This window comes from Acipenser ruthenus, chromosome 27, assembly GCF_902713425.1.
Source record: "Acipenser ruthenus chromosome 27, fAciRut3.2 maternal haplotype, whole genome shotgun sequence".
NCBI classification, from domain to species: Eukaryota; Metazoa; Chordata; class Actinopteri; order Acipenseriformes; family Acipenseridae; genus Acipenser; species Acipenser ruthenus.
This window is the reverse complement of record NC_081215.1, coordinates 21,386,239-21,408,213: the sequence shown is the minus strand read 5'-3', so window position 1 is coordinate 21,408,213 and position 21,975 is coordinate 21,386,239. Positions and strand designations below refer to the sequence as shown.

The 21,975-nt window shown below is 35.6% G+C and overlaps 2 protein-coding genes across 4 annotated transcripts; both read right to left on the bottom strand.

The window, feature by feature from the left end:
- Positions 1 to 1,724: 1,724 nt before the first annotated feature.
- Positions 1,725 to 17,053, bottom strand: LOC131696493 (BTB/POZ domain-containing protein 10-like). Of its 3 annotated transcripts, none has more exons than XM_059002211.1 (9): positions 16,987 to 17,053; positions 15,700 to 15,849; positions 7,312 to 7,508; positions 5,399 to 5,693; positions 4,896 to 4,998; positions 4,214 to 4,334; positions 3,627 to 3,824; positions 3,227 to 3,337; positions 1,725 to 2,609 (listed from the first exon to the last, which is right to left on the bottom strand). In XM_059002211.1, the coding sequence occupies exons 2-9, from the start codon at positions 15,798 to 15,800 to the stop codon at positions 2,299 to 2,301; spliced, it is 1,437 nt and encodes a 478-aa protein (XP_058858194.1). In that variant the 5' UTR covers positions 15,801 to 15,849; positions 16,987 to 17,053; the 3' UTR covers positions 1,725 to 2,298. The 3 variants fall into 3 exon arrangements, with proteins under 3 accessions (XP_058858194.1, XP_058858193.1, XP_058858192.1); XM_059002210.1 differs by lacking the exon at positions 16,987 to 17,053 and adding an exon at positions 16,829 to 16,971; XM_059002209.1 differs by lacking the exons at positions 15,700 to 15,849; positions 16,987 to 17,053 and adding an exon at positions 11,586 to 12,078.
- Positions 17,054 to 18,757: 1,704 nt separating this feature from the next.
- LOC131701869 (parathyroid hormone-like) lies at positions 18,758 to 20,177 on the bottom strand. Its single transcript, XM_059002427.1, has 3 exons — positions 20,104 to 20,177; positions 19,600 to 19,703; positions 18,758 to 19,317 (listed from the first exon to the last, which is right to left on the bottom strand). The coding sequence occupies exons 2-3, from the start codon at positions 19,689 to 19,691 to the stop codon at positions 19,074 to 19,076; spliced, it is 336 nt and encodes a 111-aa protein (XP_058858410.1). The 5' UTR covers positions 19,692 to 19,703; positions 20,104 to 20,177; the 3' UTR covers positions 18,758 to 19,073.
- Positions 20,178 to 21,975: the final 1,798 nt, after the last annotated feature.

Genomic DNA, 21,975 nt, shown 5'->3' with positions numbered 1-21,975 from the left:
ACCGATTTCACTCAATGTGCTACTTGTCATCTCAGTTTGTTGTCTGTGTATACAGTGAACTCATCAGTCAGTAGTAATCCATGTGCTTCCCTTCACATTTAAAGGTTTCCATCTGAAATCTTACCATCTGTACTCCAGTGAATTGTCAAGGCAAGTTGTTGGAACAGCTGCTCAGGAAACCTTTGCAGAAGAAAAAAGTCAATTACATGTGGAAACAACTTCGTAGGCCTCCTGCTCTGTACAGTCATTTGCTCTACCCCAGGTAAAACATAGAACAGGATACCAACACTTACTGAATCAAGTGGCAAAATCGCAACGCAATGAAACTAAGATAAGCAGTTTAACCAATTCAGAAACACAATCCTATAGAATAAAAGAACAGTGGCATGAATACCACTGCTGTTACCTGGGCCTACTTTCCTAAGCAAAGTGTGAAATACCCCACGTTAGTGTACTGTATGATACAAATCTTAAACTGGGACTTACCTTTGATCTTTTATCCTTGTCTGCTGCACCATAAAGCAACAATTCAACCTTTTTGTACCAGTTGTCACATTTAGTAAAATATTCAGCATTTTTTTTTTTTTTTTTTTGATCAATAGGGTGCAAAAGTGACTTTTTATAGATGCGACTAAAATGTTTTATGGCATCAGCAAAAAAAAAACAACACACAGCTGTCCATTTAAATGCATTGCTTAAATATTCATTTTGCACATCCGTGTTTCTTACTGCTTCAAACTGCAAAGACATCAAAGCACAGCTAGTATAGTCCAGGAAAGAACAACCCACAGGTATCCATCTATAAATGCATTACAAATAAAATAAGTCTGTCTGAAAACCAGCTAAATGCATAAAACTTGCAGTGCAATTATTTTTTGATATAATAAATGTCTGCTGGTACTTGTACACATAATTTCCAATTTTACAAGGCACAGCTGGCAATTTTAAAATGCATTCCAGCTTCTATCAAGAAAACATTATGAATACATTGATATTTTCCCCACTTGCGATCACAAGTTGCATGGTGACAGGAGTATTGCGGCTGTGAGATCTTTTTACTCCATGTGTCGTCGGCTGCCTGTTTGGGTCAGTAAAAGGACAACAGCACACTTACTCTTGTGACCAGGTCTGCACTACGGAGAACATCCAGGGATTTTTTTTTTTTTATTCCATCAATGCTTTACACATCTACATTCTTGGAAATTATGAAGGAAATCTAAATAAAATAGAATTTAAAAATATTAGTTTAGCATTATAGCTACTGACACATAGACAAAGTCATGGTAGACTGGAATAATAGTCACCGACTGCTTACACTCACAGTATCAATGCATCATGCCGATGCCATCTACAGTACAGTAGCAAAATCATTCAGAATCACCGTGTCATGGCTTATCCTAAGAAATAGGTTACCAGAGACGCATATGGCACAACAGCACCATCTAGTGGGTTTAAGTTCTTCTGTAACACTTTCTCAACCAAAGGTTGCAAAATTTGAACACAATGCAATTCTGTTATGCTACACCGCCCCTCCCCCCCATTACCTATCAACATTCCAAATGTATGCTTAATAAAAGGTACAACCGTTTCCCGATTATAATTGAACAATAATAAGTAATTGATCCTTACCTAAAACATTTATACTAATAAGTAGAACAATGGCAGAATATGTGTTTGTAAACTAACAGTAATTTTGTTGAGAAAAGCAAAACACCAAAACATCATGCCTTTGAATTCTTTATTAAAACATATTAAGTCTTAACAAACAAAAACGGATCCTGACATTAGGACACACATTCAGCTGAATACATCTTTAAAAGCATATAAAAAAAACAACCCTGAAACCAATCAGTTAAACCCCACGCATCACTATAATGCTGTTCTTTTAATAAGTGCTCAATTCCCTTGCGTTTTGATTCACCTCCTCAGATACATGTAAATGTTCAAAACTTTGCTAGTGGAAGCCAACTGAAAACACAAAAAGCACCAAACAACGCAAAAGCCCCAACCGGTAAACACTTAATGCTGCCAGGCTGCATTGAAAACAGTGGGCTTGTCAAAAGAATCAAGTATGAAAACTTACATTATTTTCCTTTTTTTGCCACTTGCTGTATATAGTTTTGTAGAATTAACTAGTTTACTCCTTTGGAAATAAAAAGGTGGTAAATTAAAACGCATCACTTTTTTGGTGTCACATCATTTATTTGAACATCTAAGGCTGTGGATAAACTGTGAGCTATTCAGATAGCAGTGCCACTCCGACAGCAGCATGCTGTGATTTCAAGATGTGGCTCTTCTTCAGACAGCAGGAGACGGTGCATCAGGATCGGGATCGTTGTTGCCTGGTGGGGGGTGAATCGGGAGGATATCCAGCTCATCAACCTGTGGGGTGGGGTGCATCACCACCAGCTGGTCCTGGGGAATGTCCGCTGCAGCCGCGGCTAAATTAGTGATGGATTTGCTCTTCACACACTGGAAATCCACATGCCGACTCTTCCCTTCCTCCTTTTCCCAAGACATTCTGATGAAGGGTCTCTGGACATAATTATAAATCACCTCTGGGCGGCCACCTGGCCTCTTTTTCACTTTTTCTTTGTATGTGGGGTAACCTGCATATGGAAAATAGATGGTTACATGAATCATTACTCATTTTCCTAAATTGCACATACCTGTATTAAACCTCCACTGTTATCTAGAAGGAATGCCAGTCGCAATAATACTAATTTTATACTAATAAATGAAATACAGTATTGTAGAAGACAGCAAGGTATAACTTAATAAATGAATGACACAGAGCTAGCTCTGAACCCAAAGACTGAAAAGCTCAAGAAAATGGCAATACTGTTCACTCTCCCTCCCGAACAAGTGACTTTACATATTACTGCTCTCAGTTGTGTAAATGATTCCAGAATAGTAAATGTTCCCTTTCTGTTGCATAATTTTGTACCAAAATATGGCTCATCTTCTCCCATCCAGGAGCATACCAACTATCTCTGCAAACAGGCAGAGTAACAGCATAAACCCCCAAGTGGCATCTCCTAATTAAAAATGTTAATCCGAATGAATCTAGTTACTCAGTCTGCATAAATCATTAGACTTTCTTGCAAACTAAATTATTGAATGGATGAAAACCTTAGAATTGCTTCCAGTGTGTGTCAGCAGCACCATATATTCTCGTCTACACCTGCAAACTATCCGACTATCTCAGTTATATTACTAATGTTACCTTCAATGCCTAATCGGATTTTCTTCAGGCCTCGTTCCTTCAGAACAGATTTGGCAACATCTCTATTTTCTATATATTTGAAGAACCGATACAACTTTGTGCTGTAAATTACTGGAAAAAAAAACAAAAAAAAAAACAGAATTTATTATTTTGAACATACATTTTTTATGCTTATTTTATTTTCCTTTACTTAACAAATCATGATATCTGCATGTTTACTGATAGTTGGTAATGGTAAAAAATAAAATAAAATATGCACCCTTATTTTCTGAAAAGTGCTTACATGAACAAAAAAAGCTTCAAGGCAGAATGTAAGAAAATGTATAAAAACTGCTTGATGTTATTTAAAATAGATTCAGTGCCACTTTTGAGGCAAGTATATCAATTCATCACGTCTTACTCTGTGAATACTCTTCTCCCATCTGTGGAGGATATTCTTCATCCCAGTCGACAACATCATCATCTGTCAGCACTACAATATGGCACTCTCTCTCCCCACTCTGGGCACTGGCTACCATCAGCGGCAGGATCATCTCCTCCAGATAAAACTCAAACTGCCTACGTGCTCCATCGTTGGAGAGCTCATGCATTAGTGCACCTACAAGAGATTAATGTCAGTACTAGACAGCCTGTTTCTAAGAATAATAGAATAAGCTGGAAAAGTTTTTACTAATTAAATTGTTTTTGCTAATAATGTTGTCTATTTAATTTTGTATATTAGACAGTAGCTACATATGTTAAAACTGAAAACGTACTTTCAGTATCTATGCAAATTACTGAAAAATGTCCAAACACAATCTTTAGAGTGTTTCAGACTATGCATTAGTCATACAATTTTTACTTTCAGTTTTCAGAAAAAGTATAAATGCTTCCTTCCAACAGCAACACAGTTAGTAAAGGCGCATTGTGCTGTTTAGACTCAATGGTGTTCTGATCTTCCTCATAATATATCTTTCTTCTGAAGTGAATTATAAAAGCCATACTTACTCAGGTCCCTGCACTTAATAGTACTATAGTCGAAGGAGATGCAGAGATAGTCACACGCCTCCCTCAGCTCTGGAATAGAGATTCCATCAGGGCAGCGGATTATCCCAGATTTATAATAATCCTGCCAGTTAAAGATAGAAACAAACATGCGGCCATTACCGAAGCATTTCTCATAGTCCTTTACTTAAAAGCAAATGGCAGTAGCACCAATTATAATTTTTCCCTTGGAGAGCAGGTATCTGTTTAGTCTGAAAGAAATGGTTCAACCAAGAAAGAGTCCTGCAGAAGAATCCAGTTTAGTTGCAAAGCAATGTGTTTAATAAGTAAGAAATACATGTCTCCTCTGATATCATGAATTGTTAAACCTCTGTAAAAATCTCTAAGTACCATGAAGATGCATGGATTACAGTCTAATGTTAGAGATTCTAGGTCTTTACTGGCACTACAGTTGATAAAAATGCAGCCAGATGGATTGATTGTTTTTTAAACTTTATTATTAATCTTCAGAAAATGGTTCTAAGCAGCGCAACATTCACCACCCACTGAATTACTGGGAGTAGTGAACTGAATTACATGGGGCACTTCGCTGCTCTGGGTATGTTCTAATACCTATTTCAATGTCAAATATATTGGACACTGAGCAGCAATAACATTTTCTTTTACCATCTGTAACCATGCTTACCAGAATAGCTCTAAACACAGTGGAGCCGATTCCCTCTGCCACCTCATACTCTCCCTTTTCATTAGGACGCGTGAAATTATGTTCCCTGCCAGATCCAAACATTCTGCCAAAAAGTGAATAAAAAAATATTTTTATTATTAACAATGTACACTACCATCAGATTATATATAGATGTGGTAGAGAAGAATGATGATGATGAAACACACAGCCATATACCCCTATTTTATGATACACTTATATACATTATATAATCTCAGTAATGTCCTTATCTCTAGATCTATGCAAAAACATACACTATGTGACAGACTAACAGTCAGTGTGACAGACAGACTGCGCCACTACCCCCAAGCGATATTCTCTAGATTCAAGAAAAAAACTCAAAAGTGTGACATAGGGAATTTAAAACCATGGACTTCAGTGTTTCTCCAAATTTTAAACAAGTACAGCTTAACATTTTTAGTCCAATGAAAAAAATTTAAAATAACAGATTTTCCGATATGTACCTTCCCAGCATAGTGTTAGGCTGTGCGGTGAAGATGGCAGGATCTACTACAAATCTAGTGTTGTCCACAATGAGTGTTACTCGTTCTGAGGTTCTCATGTTCCTTGTGCCTTCCTTTGCATTTTCATACACAAACACCATCTCCCCAACACCAACAGCCTTACAGTTCCCCTCTGTGCTGGACAGACTGCTGTTTCTACTGCTGGTGACACCACTACCAGTGGAGCCATTAGGAGAGGCTTTCTGAGGACGGGGACTGGTGGGCCGAGATGAAGAGTTGTGCTCCCTTTCTCGATCTGAAATACAGAATCACTATGACAGGTCTGTGATGATAATTGAAGTCTGTGATATAATATTGTAAAATGTTCTTTGGTCCTGTTGCGATAATTATTTTCTGACTGAGGATCTGCTAAGCATTAACTTACTATGTTTTTTCAAGCTCTAAAAAAAAAAAAAAGTCCAAAGTGTTCAAAATGAAACGGTATATATTATTTCTTCAATAATAAGAACGAGACGTTTAAATTGGTTGTTTCTGAGTAGCCTACAGAGCACTGCCCATTTAAACATAAAAACAAAAAAAAACACAGGAGTTGACAGGTTCGCTGAGCTTATACAAATCTCATTCGCTGACCTACATAGCTACATGTAAATGCCGTGTTCATAAACAACCAAACAATACAGACACTCGCATATTTGTATTTTCAGTGCATGGCATACTGCATTTTAAAGGAAATAAAGCCAGTGCCTAACCAAATGTGTTTTTACATCCATTTCCAAGATTTCACAGACTTTCGTTCAAATTCACGATTATTGTGACCTCCATGACAAAATCGTATCCTTATTCATCGTAAATACCAAAATAAGAGTTTACTTTATTTAACATGGTTGCACCATAGTTTACTAACAATCATTTGAATCCCTTTTTCAGAGTTTGTAGCATGCAAAACAACAAGAAAAAATTGTACATACTATCCTATATTGAAAAAAAAAAAATCTTGTAGCACAGTAATATTAATATTAATAATAATATTAATAACATAATATACAATGTGTTTAAAACAGCAGTCGCTGTATTAAAATTAAAACTTCACCGGTTACACTTTCAGTGACATTAAAATACTCACAAGCTGATTGCATTTGTTCAGCAATTGATACCCATGCGTTCTCCTTTTGAATCTGGTCTTTATAATCAGCTCTATCGATTGCATATACACAGGGATAAACACTGAGCACCTTCTCGACAAACAACCAGTCATCCATTTTGGCGTTGTAATAACCATAGCGACGAGGTCAAAGTTCAGTTGATTTGAGCTGTCAGTGACTGCAGTTTGAGCAGGGCGATTACCTGGTAGAAAGTATAAACTGCACGGTGACATGACAGCGATGATCGCCAGTCGAGCGATGTTAAGTGTACAAAAACGTACCCGCCACTGTGGCATATAATTATGTGAAATTTACCCACCACAGACCAAATTAACCCGCGTTTGGCAGGTGGGCAGGTGTTAATTTCGAACCCTGTATATATTTCTTCATGGTCATGGTCGTGCTGAATCAGATAATTTAAAACTAGGATGTAGAACCTGTTCCCTCTGGATGATAGAGCTCACCACCTCCCGATTCAGTATCACACTGCATCACCTTCACTGTAGCACTGAGGCGCGAAAGGAGACAGATTTTAGACCTGCAGACTATAAATCAGGTAGTTGTGCTTTTGTCCTACAGATTCAAATATACATAACGTTTAGAGACAAAAAATATCTAGCTTTTTCTATTACAGTTGACTTATAGTATCTACAGAAATTAGAAATTACTGGTAATTGGTTCCAAAAGAAATAGCTTTCAACATAGATATCCTTTTTGCCCATGAAAAACTATTTTGGACTTCAGATACTAGTTTTTATTCAAAGCACCTACCACCGTGGTGTTGCCTAGTAGGGGAGGTGACGTTCCTTATGCACGGGGTCAACTGGCTCTCTCCCCTTTCGTGTGAAGAGTCCCGGGATCGGTCACTTGACCTCCGACGATCTCTTGATCTGTCATATCCTCCACTAGCGCCATGCAGACTCATCTTCGAGAGATCAGATTCTAGCTTTGATGCACGGGATGGGCCACTGCAAATATTAAAAGAGAAATTGAGTCATAAAGCATTGCAAATGCTCTTCAAGTCAGGAGTAGGGCTGTCAGTTAAGCCTCAAAATAGCAATCGATTAATTGGGCACACAAAATATAATCGTTCGAAAAAATATTGACGATTGTACCGCCCACATACATTTTCGCTCCATTCCTCTTCCTCTGATGTGATTATTTTAATATCATTGCTGTTAAGTAAAAGCTTGTGCACAACAATTGAATGTGAGGGGTAATTACGCCTTGGTAGCATAAAAAAAAAAACACAACAACATTCGCAACAAGCCTAAAGCAAGTTTAACATACTACAGGGTGTTACTAAAATAATTATTCCAAGCAGATTACATTATTTTGGAATATAATCTGTATAAACTAGACATGAGTTTATGAAAACCATATTTTTTAGTCAGTGACAGCTGCAGCATCACACATTGCATCTTGTTAATACTGTACCACCTAACCTTCACCATCTGTGAAACACACAATGTGGAAGTCCCTGCCTAAAACATTATCATCATCATCATCATCATAATAATAATAATAATAACAACAACAATAACATTACAAATAAATTGACTTACTTTCCACAACATGCATACGTCAGGCAAGGTCAAACTGATTCGTTACTCTAACATTGCATTTAACATCATTGATAGTTAATTTATTTATTAATTTTTTAACGTTATTGAATATTGTTAAATATTCATTATATAACAGTTCATTTTGAAACTCCAAAGTGCAAACTATATACAGCCAATTTTCTTCAATGTGCACAATTTATTTACAGGCTGTTTGTCGTCCTGCTCTGGATCCAAGGCGGCTTACAAAGCATTTTCAAAACTGATTCGCTGGTAGGACGGAACCAGCAAATCAGATGCTGGTTAACACGAGCAGGTAAAGAAGAGAACGCCCACTGCTTGTCTGGCAGAAATACTGTAAATAGCAAAGCAGGGCGTTCGCTGCAGTTTCGTTGATAAACTTAAATAATGTTATTAACTATGCGTGTTACAAAAATGTAATTGGATCAATTATACAGTATTTATAAATCGATGTATATAATGAGGAATGGAATTGATCGAAAAATCGATTTTCGATTTAATCATAGCAGCCCTAGTAGGAGTGATCTTCAGTTGATACAGCCCCACTATCTAGTGCACCAGTGTTTAGGAATTTTGTTAAAATTCATACAAAATCCATTAAGATCAAATTTGTCCAGATCTGTAGTTAAAACCACGTTGTACTGCCGTACTGCACTGAACATGTTTTGTGTCAATGAGCTAAAATTGAGTTTTAAACCATTACATATATTAGCCAGTCCTGAAAGCACAGGGGTTCACTATAGAATAAGAGACACTGCAGTTTTTCATTAACGAACAACCCCATCTTTAATAGCAGTATGTTAAGTGATTCAATCTGAAAGGGTAAGCTAGAATTATGTTACAGGGAATGTGCTGGTACTGCAGAACTAGCTTGAGCTGTAAAACACTTTCAGTTATTTTGCTGGTTCCATAACTTTGGCAGTTCCGCTGAAGTACGTTTTTTTACAATTTAATGCATCTTGGGGTTAAGAAAATCAGAGAAATGCACTGTATTTAATGCAGTGCACTGTCATTGATACCATGAAGGTACAAAGAAGGTGCTTATCGAAAGAATGAATGTAATACATTACTAGACTTTTACAACATAAATAACTGACTTGAATAGAAATGTACTTTACAGGTACTATGTGTATATGATCAGATAAATAACATAAATGTATCAGTTAAATGTAGAACAATGACTAACATTACATTTATTTTAAATTAGTAGGTTCCAAGAAGTATTGAAGTGTAAATGTTTTTGATCCCAGATTGAAATGTATTACATTGTTTTTTAGAGTGATGTTGTTTTTTATGATGTGAAATGACTACTGTCTGTTTCTGGTCATCTTGCCAGGTCACTCTTGTAAATGAGGCCTCGGTCCAAAGTGTACTCCAAATGCTAAAATTACAGCACACCCTTTTGCACAAGAAAGCCCACTGAATGAACAGATAGGAAAGGAAGATGTAAACACTTCAAACAAATGATCCTTATGAATTGTCAGACAGGATGCAATCCCTCTATGAAGCCAGGAGTAATTATGGCACTTTTTACCTCCTATTGGGTAAGTATCTTCCACCTCTCAGCAGGAAAAAACAAGCCGCCTACATACAATTCTACTCTGCTGTGACAAACAAGTAGAATTCTAGAACAAGTTGTTTTTGCTTCCAAGCCCCAGATTGGCAAGTTTGGTAACCTGAAAATGAAGCTTTATTCTTTACATAGTTGGAAAATAAAATGATCCATTTTTATAGACACTAAATTACTGGCTGACCCTGGGGGAGGAATTCACTTTGCCTGTTATAAAACTGGGTAAAGTAGTTCCAAATAATTAGATAGGATAGCTCTGCTAAGCTGCGATCATTATTTTGTCTTTGTGTTACGATAACATTGTAACATGCAGGTGAATTGTAACCACAAAGCAAATATCCTTTATATTATAGTTTGTACCCTTTATATTATAATTTGTAATACAGATATTCACATCTGATAGGTGCTGCATGCTCATGCACCTTCAGTAATCCTCCATCAGTAATCTACCCATTTCATGAGCTAAAAGTTCACCTGATAAGTACAGGTATCATTTACCCTTGCTAGGACAATTAGTGTTAAACATACCGTATTCCTTCAAATTTAAGATGTCCTCAAATTTAAGACGCAGCCCAAATTTCCCACCCTCAACGAGGAAAAAAAAAGATGTACTGACAAAGATGCCTTTACTCATATAATAAGCCTACGGAAGCCTACGCCTGTTTAAGAACGCAGCAGCACCAGTTCGGGGCTCCGTACCACGGCCATAGCTACACAGGCGGGCGCTGAGCGAAAGCTTGCTTTGTTTACATCGGAGAGGCGAGTGCCAGTCAGTCACGTTGCTGTTTGTGTACTCGGGCAGTCACACCTTTTGTTAGCAATTTTAATACACGCATCACTATACTGTACTCTAATTTAAGACACAGGCCGTTTTTGAGAAGAAAAAATTGCTTTAAAAACTGCGTCTTAAATTCGAAGGAATACAGCAACTTAAATACTGATATACAGCATTTAATGCTTTCCTAAATATCTAAATTCATCAGAAATTAAATAGATAGCACATTGTTACACATGCCGTTACATAAACATTAGTACAGAGGTTTACTTTTTATAGTTAGGCATTTAATACATTTTCTCTATTAAATATCAGCAGTGTGGAGTAGTGGTTAGGGCTCTGGACTCTTGACTGGAGGGTCGTGGGTTCAATCCCAGGTGGGGGACACTGCTGCTGTACCCTTGAGCAAGGTACTTCACCTAGATTGCTCCAGTAAAAACCCAATTGTATAAATGGGTAATTGTATGTAAACATAATGTGTAAAAATTAATGTAATTGTATGTAAAAAAAATATTGTGATATCTTGTAACAATTGTAAGTCGCCCTGGATAAGGGCGTCTGCTAAGAAATAAATAATAATAATAATAATAATAATAATAATAATAATAATAATAATAATAATAAATACAAATTCAAGTAGGTAAACAGGATCTGCCTACCTGCCTAAGTGACCCTAACTGCCCATTCCTCTATGCCTAAAAAGATGAAAAGTGCACAGTGTTCTTAATAAATTCTAAAAGCTGTCAATATATTATATATATATATATATATATATATACACACACACATACATACACACACACACATATATATAGTATTATTTGTTCTTCTCTAAACTAACAAGCACTATGATGGCTTTAGTGTGGTTTCACTCTCCTGTTTATGTCAAACAATTTTAAACAGAGGTACACCAGAAATGACTGCTCTTTGCAATAAAATAAAAAATAAATCAGAAACATAATTACAACAAATGATTACTCACACCCTTATGACATCTATACTGCATTTACAGATCACAAAGCACATATATATATATATATAAAGAAAATGACTTTAGATTACAAATTGTGTTAAACATTCCCTGAAGCACAAGCAATTCCACTGTTAGAATACGTACCCGGCTGCCTTGCACTGCAGGTTAAAGACAAAGCAACATGAAATGAACTCAGGGATGAAAGCACAAAAGGCGTGCGCTACTCTGAACAAAGCAGCTTTGGAAGCCGTCTTAGCATCCTTGGGCATTACTTTCAAAGTTCATATTTGATATACTCCCATTATCGTCCTGGCATGTTCCTCAGGTTTAAACACCCCAAAGCATTCTGCAGCATTGCTAGAGCAGGCTAGAGAGCTATTTAATAGAAAAATCCTCCAAGAAGAAAAAAAAGTCATTCAGCTCAGGCAGCAGGAGGCTCATAGTATAAAGACAAATCATTTTAATCACAGGCATGGAGTGAGACGTGCGGAGTGCAGTGCTGCTGACGTCTTTCTGACCCCTCAGCCTCCTGCGAGCAGCGTTCATGCCTGCAATTACTACATCACCAAACAGCAGCAGCAGCTGTGTGATGCAAGAAGCACCAGCTTTAGAAAAAGGGATCCAAATGGAAAGACAAAAAGAGAAAGCAAGAATCTTTTCTGGAGGTCTGCCAGGGCCCGTCTGTGCAGCCACTCTTTTGGCTGTGAGTCTGCAGAAGCCTCTATCAAATCGTAATGAAATATTAAAGATGGCCGCCCACTCCTCCACCCATGCAGAAAATCAAGGTGGATTGAAATAGAACTCCTGCCACTTAAAAATCAGGACTGGCCCAGAGGAGGTTGAAAACTAAATGACTTTCAACACGGATGATCTGGGACTACAGAGTTCATGCAGGTTTTGTCAGCTTTTCAAACGGTGTCCTCTTGCAATATAATTACCTTGAATATCTTTAAATTGCAGAAGGATTTTTTTTTTTTTTTTAATGTAAAGAAAATTGTCAGGCTGTGTAAATTCTGGGAAGCAAATTTCCCCATATATTCCTGCAATAAGAATTATTTTAAAACCCTTTATTATTTCTACACTAAGCAAAAGAAAATACATCAATGACAAAAGAGAGGAATATGAATCACTCAGAATGTCTGTAACACTGGTAGTCCTGAAGGAAACTCGAAAACACAATACAATTCTATCATACAGCCTGGATTAAATGCAATAAAAGTTAACTGTACATAAACAAGTGTATCAGTGACATAAATCCCCTGCCACTACTGTACATACTAAACTAGAGATATCAGTATCATGACACAGACTATGACTTGCATCCTACCATGTGCACATGTAAAAATATAAAACTGACATGCAGGCAGTGGGACAGACAGTATGCCCCAACATTTTAAAACACTTTCAATATTTTGCGCTAATAATAAAAAGTTTAATCGCAATGTTCTCTAGAAATAAAAAAATATATATATGTATGACATACAGAGCAAATTTTTTCACCCACTTTTTTATCAACGTATTAATAATTAAACATGGCATTTGAATATAAATATAATGTTGATAGTTAAAATAAGTAAATTAATAAATATCACCACAGTTGTTTATGGTTTATTTTTATTAAAGCCAGTAGTTTTTTTAATAAGACTCTTGTTGCCGTTATAGTTAGTGAAGTACCTGAAGACACTTCAAAGCTGTCATAATGTTTCTAGACACCACCGGCTCATTGCTGGCATTAAAATAAGCAGGAAAACCTAAGAATTATATTACAACAGTTCAGAAAACGAATGTCCAGCACGGTTGAGAATGGTATTTACAGCCTTCCACTATTACTTCAGTCCACAAATTAAGGTGTTTTAAAAAGACCTGTTTATCTTATTGGTGACATTACAATAACAATAAAAAATATGAAACCGTTTGAAAAGTTGTGAGAGCAATCCTATGTACAGTATTCCACAAATAGCATTTTACTGGCATTACAATAACCAGGATAAAATATGAAACACTGATAAAAAGGTGTACTGTTGACTCGTTGCTCTACACAGGTTCATTGCTGCGTATCAACCGATTGCAATTTAAATAGTGCCCGTTTTAATGTAAACACATCATCAATCCTCCTAATTGTAATTGTTTCTTTGCTAATTCTGCCTTGTTGCTAACTATAACAAGAGGTGTGTCTCCGTCTCCGGACAGAAAAATATTTATCTTGGGGGGGGGGGGGGGGGGGGGGGGTGTAGACACGTTCAACTAAAAATGTAATTGGATATATAGCTCTACATGCCCTGAAGACTATTTTAGTAGTGTTGAAATCTAATTAAAAGACTACACAAACACCACAGCGCGTTACAGTCCTCTGTATAATCTAATATATATCTACAGTATGCACCTGTAAAAATGTAAGTGGGAGACACAGATATACAGACAGACTTTATAAATGTTTTTTATTTAGGCCAAAGTGGTGTGGTTTCAAACACTCAATCAATCGTTTATCTGTCTTTTTTTCCCATGCAACTCAGTAAAATTAAATTTAAATTGCTTTAAGCCATAGCTGTATGTTAAAGCACATAAAGAAACCGAGTATGTCTAAATTATTTGCACATTTTTCAGTACTTACTGTATATCTAATGATTGCTATTACTCTTGTTCTTAACAAGGATCTATATGATCAAATATATCAAGTGAAATGTATTTAAAGCTGGCAGGTGGACAAACATTACAGAACGTTCTGTACAGCAAGCACGATTTTGCCTACCACAGTCACATTGATCAATAATATTAAGTAGAAGCAAAAACTGATGAAAACTCTCAAAAACATCTTGCCTCTAAAAATCCCCAGACAACTACACTTACCTTTTGTTCTCACTAGTCCGACACAATAATGTAGTTGCATCACTTCAAACAAACACAATCTGTTACTTTTCAGAATCAGAGTGCAGCTCTACCAGCAATGCCTGACAGGCACACAACAAATAAGCAGTAACCTTTTACACTGGGCTAAAACACAGAGTTTTTATCAAGGCGTACTGCATGCAAACAGCAGCAGAGTTAAGTTAAACACCTTGAACAGACTCCATTCATCTGCTCACAAGACCAGTTTGACCCCAAGATAGGCCAAGAAGACATAAAGAACAAAGAGACAGACCATCGCAAAAGAACCATTAAAAAACAGGTAACCTGGCTGAAGACAAAGTGATTGCATTAGGGGCCCCCCAACAGGCCCCAGGGTGTCCTCAGCCCTGTAGACTGGCCAGGCGCCTGTGGGCTTGCCTGTATGCTGTCCAGAGCTGTGTTGTCCACCGATGCTGTAGCTCTGGGTTGGCTGCATTTTTTAAATGACATGGATGAAACAAGTCAAATGCCTAGAGCTCCCTATTAGACATTTCATATCTTCATAAACTTAGACATTTTCCACTTGATTATACAATTAATGATGCATAACATTACAGCACTCACTTGTTTTTGAATTTCAATTCAATGCATTCTTTGAGTAGCACGTAAATAAAAGCAAGCCATCAAACGATAGCTAAGAAATCCAACCTTGTATTGAGAATGACACAACAAATTTATACCATTCACCTTTCAAGCTTAAATTAACAGCATCCACTTCTGCACACTTTGTCCCAACCAATAGATAATATTACAGTGTGTCAGCTACTAACAACCTTTACCCAGAGCAGCCAGAAAGATACCTCTGGGGATGGATTCTGAGTAGAACAGAGAATATGGTATTACATGTTTGTGTTACAATCATGTTCTAGTAGCAAGGTTCCATAATTTCTGATCTAATTCCTTGTATTAATTAGCATTAATATTGAGCTCAGGCTGAAGGCTATTACAGCTATGAACAATGGAGGGAGATCTTTTCAGTTGTTTATTAAAGAAAAGGTCATTGCTGTTATCATATATTAATCTGTAAAACCATATAACAGCAGCAACTTTCTGGTTGGCAAATATCTGTACCTTGATGGGATTTTAGGAGTACAGAATATGGGACAAATGGGGACAAAAGGGGACAAAAATGGCCATGAAGCCTATTTTCTGCATTCTATACAAAGACAATAAAGTTTACTCAAGTGAAATGTTCCACTATGAAAATACTGCAGTGTACCTACAGACTAACAGTGTGTGCTTACAGTGTTGACAGTCATTTTAATATGATGCATTAGAACAGTCAGGAGTCAGATTTATTTTACTTTTTGTTCAACTGGTTTCTCCAGTTACATCCTAGCTGCAGACACACATTTTTGAGTTCCTAACTTACCTTGAATGCTTGTAGAGTTTGCGTGGTCTGCTCTGTGTTTTCCAATCCCAATTCTCTGGATCACTGGAGTTGCTGTCATAAGTATGTGACCGTCCTGCCATCACACAGAGTTCGGCACAGTGAATCCTCCTATCAGTCAGTACTCATAACCTGAGGAAAAAAAAGGTTGACATATCAATAATAATATTTAATAATTAAAATAATCACTAGGATTTAGAGACAGTATTTATAAGGCAACAGCAAAGCATGTTCTCCAGCATGGCCCATACTCATTTCAGAGACCATTCCTCAGCATTAGTAGATGTGCAATGTTGGACACATAAACACCTGCTAAGCAAGCATCTATTATCTGTTTTCAGCTCAGCTATCTTGCACATCATGACTGAAACTATAAGTGAGTCATTCCCCTTAGGACTTCATGTGATGACTGAGTTACATTTATAGCATTATAGTCTTTGAGTGTTAATCTTTAAACAAACAAAACAGTGAATGTTTATTTTTTTAGAAAATATTTAGTTGAGACGTAGCAACCTGTCATAAAATTCAAGAAGCATGTACGTTTTGGACCCAGATATTTAGGCTTACGCACTGTATATATCCATTCTCAGTTTAGCAATTCAATAACTAATTTAGGATTAGGTCCCTGGCGTCACATATTTTCAAATTAAACCACCGATGAGAGTATCTCAAGGGAGCCAAAGCAGACATAGGACACTAAATAGGCCATTCTCAATTGACATCGTTTGAAAGATGAAAGATCCTCGCGGTGTTACTTCCTCTAAAATATGAAATGAAGTGATTAAAAGGTAGTAATTATATCATTTCATAATAATAATATTGTTAGATTTACTCGATGTGCACGCTCAAGTCGATAAGACTTTTTTGATGCACGGGGTGTAAACATCATCAGACGGGTTAAAAAGCTAAAACTTAAAACAACAACAAAAAAATACATACAAAACATTACTAAGGCTTTAATCAAACATTAAATACACTATTAAATACACTATTAAATACATTAAATACACTATTCTAGCTTGTAGTAGTAATATTATTCGTACGAACAGTGCCAGTACACAACAGGTACGACAGCAGCTCAGTTGTAAACAACATTACAACATGACCTTACCAGTTCCGGATTAGAGTACAAAAGGCGTAACATGAATCGACATCCTAGGGTTTTGGTTTTTTATTTTATTATTTTAATGAAACAATCCTGATTTACAAATAAACCCTAACAAATGCAATTCCCCTCTAATCTCCGTTCCAGTGACAACCCCAAACTACCTCAGGCCCGACGCTGCAACTGTCGCGAGAATTGATGGGAAATCTCGCGACACTTGCTACTGTGTTACCATAGATACCACGCAAATGTGAGTGAAATTCATCATAAATGATGGATCTGAAAAACAAATCTAAACGTATCTGAGGCATAAAGCATACAGGCTTTACTAGGCTTTATCTACAACACAGATTAACTGAGCAGAGGAAGAAGCACACACTGTTTCTTCAAAAGCATACACTTTGAGCAATTGATTAATTTGGTCTTACGTTGTGAAATTAAAAGATACACCATATACAAGGGCGTGCGATTGGATTGATGACCTTTCAAGGTCATGAAACAAGAAAATGTGATATTTTGGTAAAAGTGAATGAACCAACATTCACATGTTCAGACACTATACCACTGCGGGCAAATATTGTATTTTTTTATTGAAACGATTTGCAATTGTACGTGAAGAGATAGTCGTAGTCCTCTGGCTTTAAATTTAAGTTACCTAAACCTGGGTAAAAATGTCTTTATGGCGCTTAGCACTAACGTATTTTAATCTTAAGTATATTTCATACAAACCAAATTACATGACTGGATAAAAAAGGTAAATACAATTTGCGAGACGATGCCAGGTAAATGTAAAGTGCGTGAGTGCGTGTCAGAGTTTCAGTGCCCTCTTGTGGTAAAAATAAATAAGGAATAACACAAAATTCCTTCCAACTTTCCACCTAATGAAAAGTATTGCCTCTGCATTGGTTTAAGTTTTGTAATATCCATGTTCTCAAATGTGCCATATCGACGATAACAGTAAAAATATAATGTAATACTTTTTATTTGTGTGCAATGATTGTCTAAATGATCATCAAAACAACGTAGTTTGCATGTTTCTTACTATACCAAAAACATATTATACAGCATGTGTACAGTACTGGTACAAAATAGGGTGCAGGAGTTCTATGTGGTTCCTATGGACTTTGTCTAGAACCCTTGTTAATATTCTATGAGCCTTGAGCCTACCGAAGAACAGAACGTTCTGTCTCATGGGTTCTAACCATTAGATCCAATCGAACCATATTTAGAGGTTCAATGTTCGAGCCTTTAGATGAACCCTATAACCCTCTATTGTTAAAAGTGGTTCTTAAAAAGGATTCCAAAGAAAAAGCAAAACACAAAACATGGTTCTACGGAACATCTAAGGATCATGTTTCCAAGTGTTTAGTATTGGTTTTTATAGTGGAATACATTTTGGTTAAAGCGCTTGGTGAAAAAAAAAAAAAAAAAAAAAGCATTTACACTTGCAGCATGTTGTTATTTATTTTTTATAACAATACTTTACAAAGTCGATGTAAATGTTCACTTAAAAAAAAATGTTACAATAACAAAACAAAATCCGTTTATATAATGTATACTCTCCATAAACGTAACACCCATCCATACTCTTAGGCTTAACTGTGCATATGTTACTAGAACAAAGTTTTAAATTGTTTTACTAGAAAACAATACCCTATGTTTAAATGGGCAACAATAATCCTAATAATACAAAACAGTGTCCACATGTTAATTGGATATTTCAGTATTCCATTATAGTGTATCACAGATTAAATCGTTTATATATATATATATATATATATATATATATATATATATATATATATATATATATATATATATATATATATATATAGATAGATATATATATATATAGATATATATATATATATATATATATATATATATATATATATATATATATATATATATTAAAATACAAAACTGTTGGTCCTCGTTTACCTTGTTGTTCATAATAAATAACATTAACTAGTAGAAAATAGTCCTTTCTTTAAAAAAAATACATTATGCAAATCATAAATTACATGAAATAAATAGTAAAAAAAAAAAAAAAAAGTGCTCTTTGAGAAATATAGGTCATGCAAAAGTATTCAATAATGAAGCAATCGTTGAAATCGTTTATGAATACAGTACCAGGTGGTTTGTAAAATTAAATTAACATTTTTCCAAAATATCTATTGTAAAACAGTTAAACCTTTAGTCAGAGCAGCATTGTTGCAGTCAGATCTCGAAATTGACAATACTCTGTCTTTTACTGTGGGTTTAAAAGCATTTCTAATAGCTTTTGAATATACTGTCGTTCCTCGTCTGTCAGCTCCTCCAGCTCCGGGAACTCTTCGGGTAGCAGCCTCCTTGTTCTGCCTCTTTCTACATTGTTTCTCAGAGAAGCGGTGTGGACATCCTTCAGTTTCATTTGAAGCCAATCTTGCCTCTCCTGGACGAGTCTGTGTTCCCCAAGGTTGTGCATCAGCTGCATTTCACTCACTGATCTTTTCCTATACAGCAAAATGACATATTCATTTATAGGTTATTACAGATAGGCGCAAAAGCTCACTCTTATACTTATTATATAGCAACAAGTTGTGGCTTGAATACATTTGTTATAACAAAATTTACATCATAAATATTGATACATATTGAGTAACGTTTAAATGTTAGTTTTGAATACAATATTGTGTATATACATTGAACACAAATATTATAAACACGTTTATCTTGTACATAGATAGATAGATAGATAGATAGATAGATAGATAGATAGATAGATAGATGTTTACCTAAGTGGTCTTCCTTCAGATTGTGATGAAAAGCAGAGGACATAAAGAAGTATGAAGACAGCTATTTTCACCAGACTTCTCACTGAAAGCATTTTGTGTATAGCCTGTGAAAAAGAAAACAGAAAATAATGTTAACTCCCTATTGTTCACATTTTGTTATTAAAACCTATTCAGATATAAAGCATATATTCTTCATAACTGACAACAAAAAAAGTTATAAAACTATATAGTTACAAATAAGTGTAATATTGTAATATTTTCCAAGTAGGCTACACATCAGTCCATTGTTGTGAGCCGTTTATTGGACAAATGTGCTATTTCCTAAAATCATATTATGTATATGGAAAAGGACAATAATGCATAATAAAACCATCTTATTTATAATTATCCTTGGGTATATGAATACCTTGATGAGGATTATAGCACACATCTTAAAATAAATTTAATATATAGCTAATTAAAGAACGACTGTTATATACAGTATATACTATATAAGGTACTTACCACTTAGTGGTATTACTGTTTCTTTAGAGTTCTTCTTAGAAGATGCCTGTACAGCACTGTTAAAACAGTTTGCAGATCAGCCTATGTTGAGATTAGTGAAACTCTCCAAAGTTCCTTTTATAGACCGTGGATCTGGCCATTGATGAGCCGCCTTCATTATTGGTGTTGATGTCACTCCAAGCACCGATGTAGACCGGCATGCGCATGACTGCATCACGACCAACACTCCCACCAATTCAGATTTCAGCACCTTTGTGCTTACCGCACACTGCTAACCAAAAACAAAGACGAACTAATTCTACACAGCTGCTTAAAACAGATTAGTGGCGCTCTAGGGTTTGTGTTGCGATGGCCATTCTATGCCATCTCATTGTCTATATATATATATATATATATATATATATATATATATATATATATATATATATATATATATATATATATATATATATATATATATTATTTAGGAATATAACATTTGATTGCAATGAAGACAACATTAATATTCGGATATTATCTGGGATTCTGTATCTATCCTAGGAACGAAATATCTTATAAGAGAAATTCAAGGCAATTGTGTTCTTATTGTGTTACAAATACAATAAATAAATAAATAAATAAATAAATGACTTGTAAGGCCTACTGCTTTGGCAATCATAGATATTGTATCATTATGTCGTTAATTAACGCATCTGCAATAATTTAAGGAATTGCCATCTTCATCAAGTCAAGATAAAAATTTACTACTACTGCTGGCTGTGTTGTCTCCCCGGAGACCGCAAAAGCCTGCTCTGTCTCGCCGATAAATGGGAAATGTGAACTGCAATGAATGAGCTGAAAGAGGTTGTTTCGTCAAAGAAATGACGTCAAATTCTCAGTCACTCTTTTGATCCAAATGTTAATGTGTGTTGGAATGAGTAGCAGTTTTACAAGCGATTCCGTCATTCAACAGAGGAGGAGCATCTCGTTTTTTTGTTTTTTTTGTTTTTTTTATATCGATCAGATATGTTAGTTATTGTGAAGTACTGTTTTTTCAAGAAGCATTTGGTATATACCAAGCAGACTCTATCTGCAATAATGTGTTAAAGTACGCAGTAGGATTAACTAATGCATACATAACTATTCTAATATTCTTATATACTGAGGAAATGTTCAATATGGGGTCAAAAAACATGTACCATTAGGAGTCCTATATCTCTTTTATATTAAGTGTTCCAAATAAAATATAGAATATATGGACTCCAAAATGGTTCAATTAAGAACGTTTGTTTTTTATTGCACCTGTTATATGTGCGCTATGATAATGAATACAATGCTTACCATTATCTTTTGCAAGTTTATTTACTACTGTATATAATAAATGCACATTGGTGTTTAAAGACTTCATATTTTGAATGAAAAGGGAAGAGTGATGTGTCTCAAGTCAGAGCATTGCAAGAAAGAATTGATGGTAATAGTGAGAGGATAAACACCTATAAAACAAATAACATACATATTGCCTTCTAAGAATATAAATAGCACTTTAGCATCCCTTATAAAAGTTTACCAGAGTATTTTTGTAGTTTGACCATAGTTATGTAATTTGGTTTACCATACCTCACAATTCCTTACAATGCTTACCTATGCTTTACCATGCTTTTATGCTTTATTACACTTTGCTATGCTTTTACTATGGCAAACTCTAATAAAGGATGACATACAAGTGTACAAGTGGTACCTCAGCCAATCACACGTCTAAACAGTGAACAAGGAGATTGCACTGTTGTTATGTATTTGCATTTTGTTATTCATCATGTGTTTGAGTTGTGGTTATTAAAAGGGGATATGATGTCATACTTGTGTAACCTGTTAAATCCATCAGTGGTGAGAATA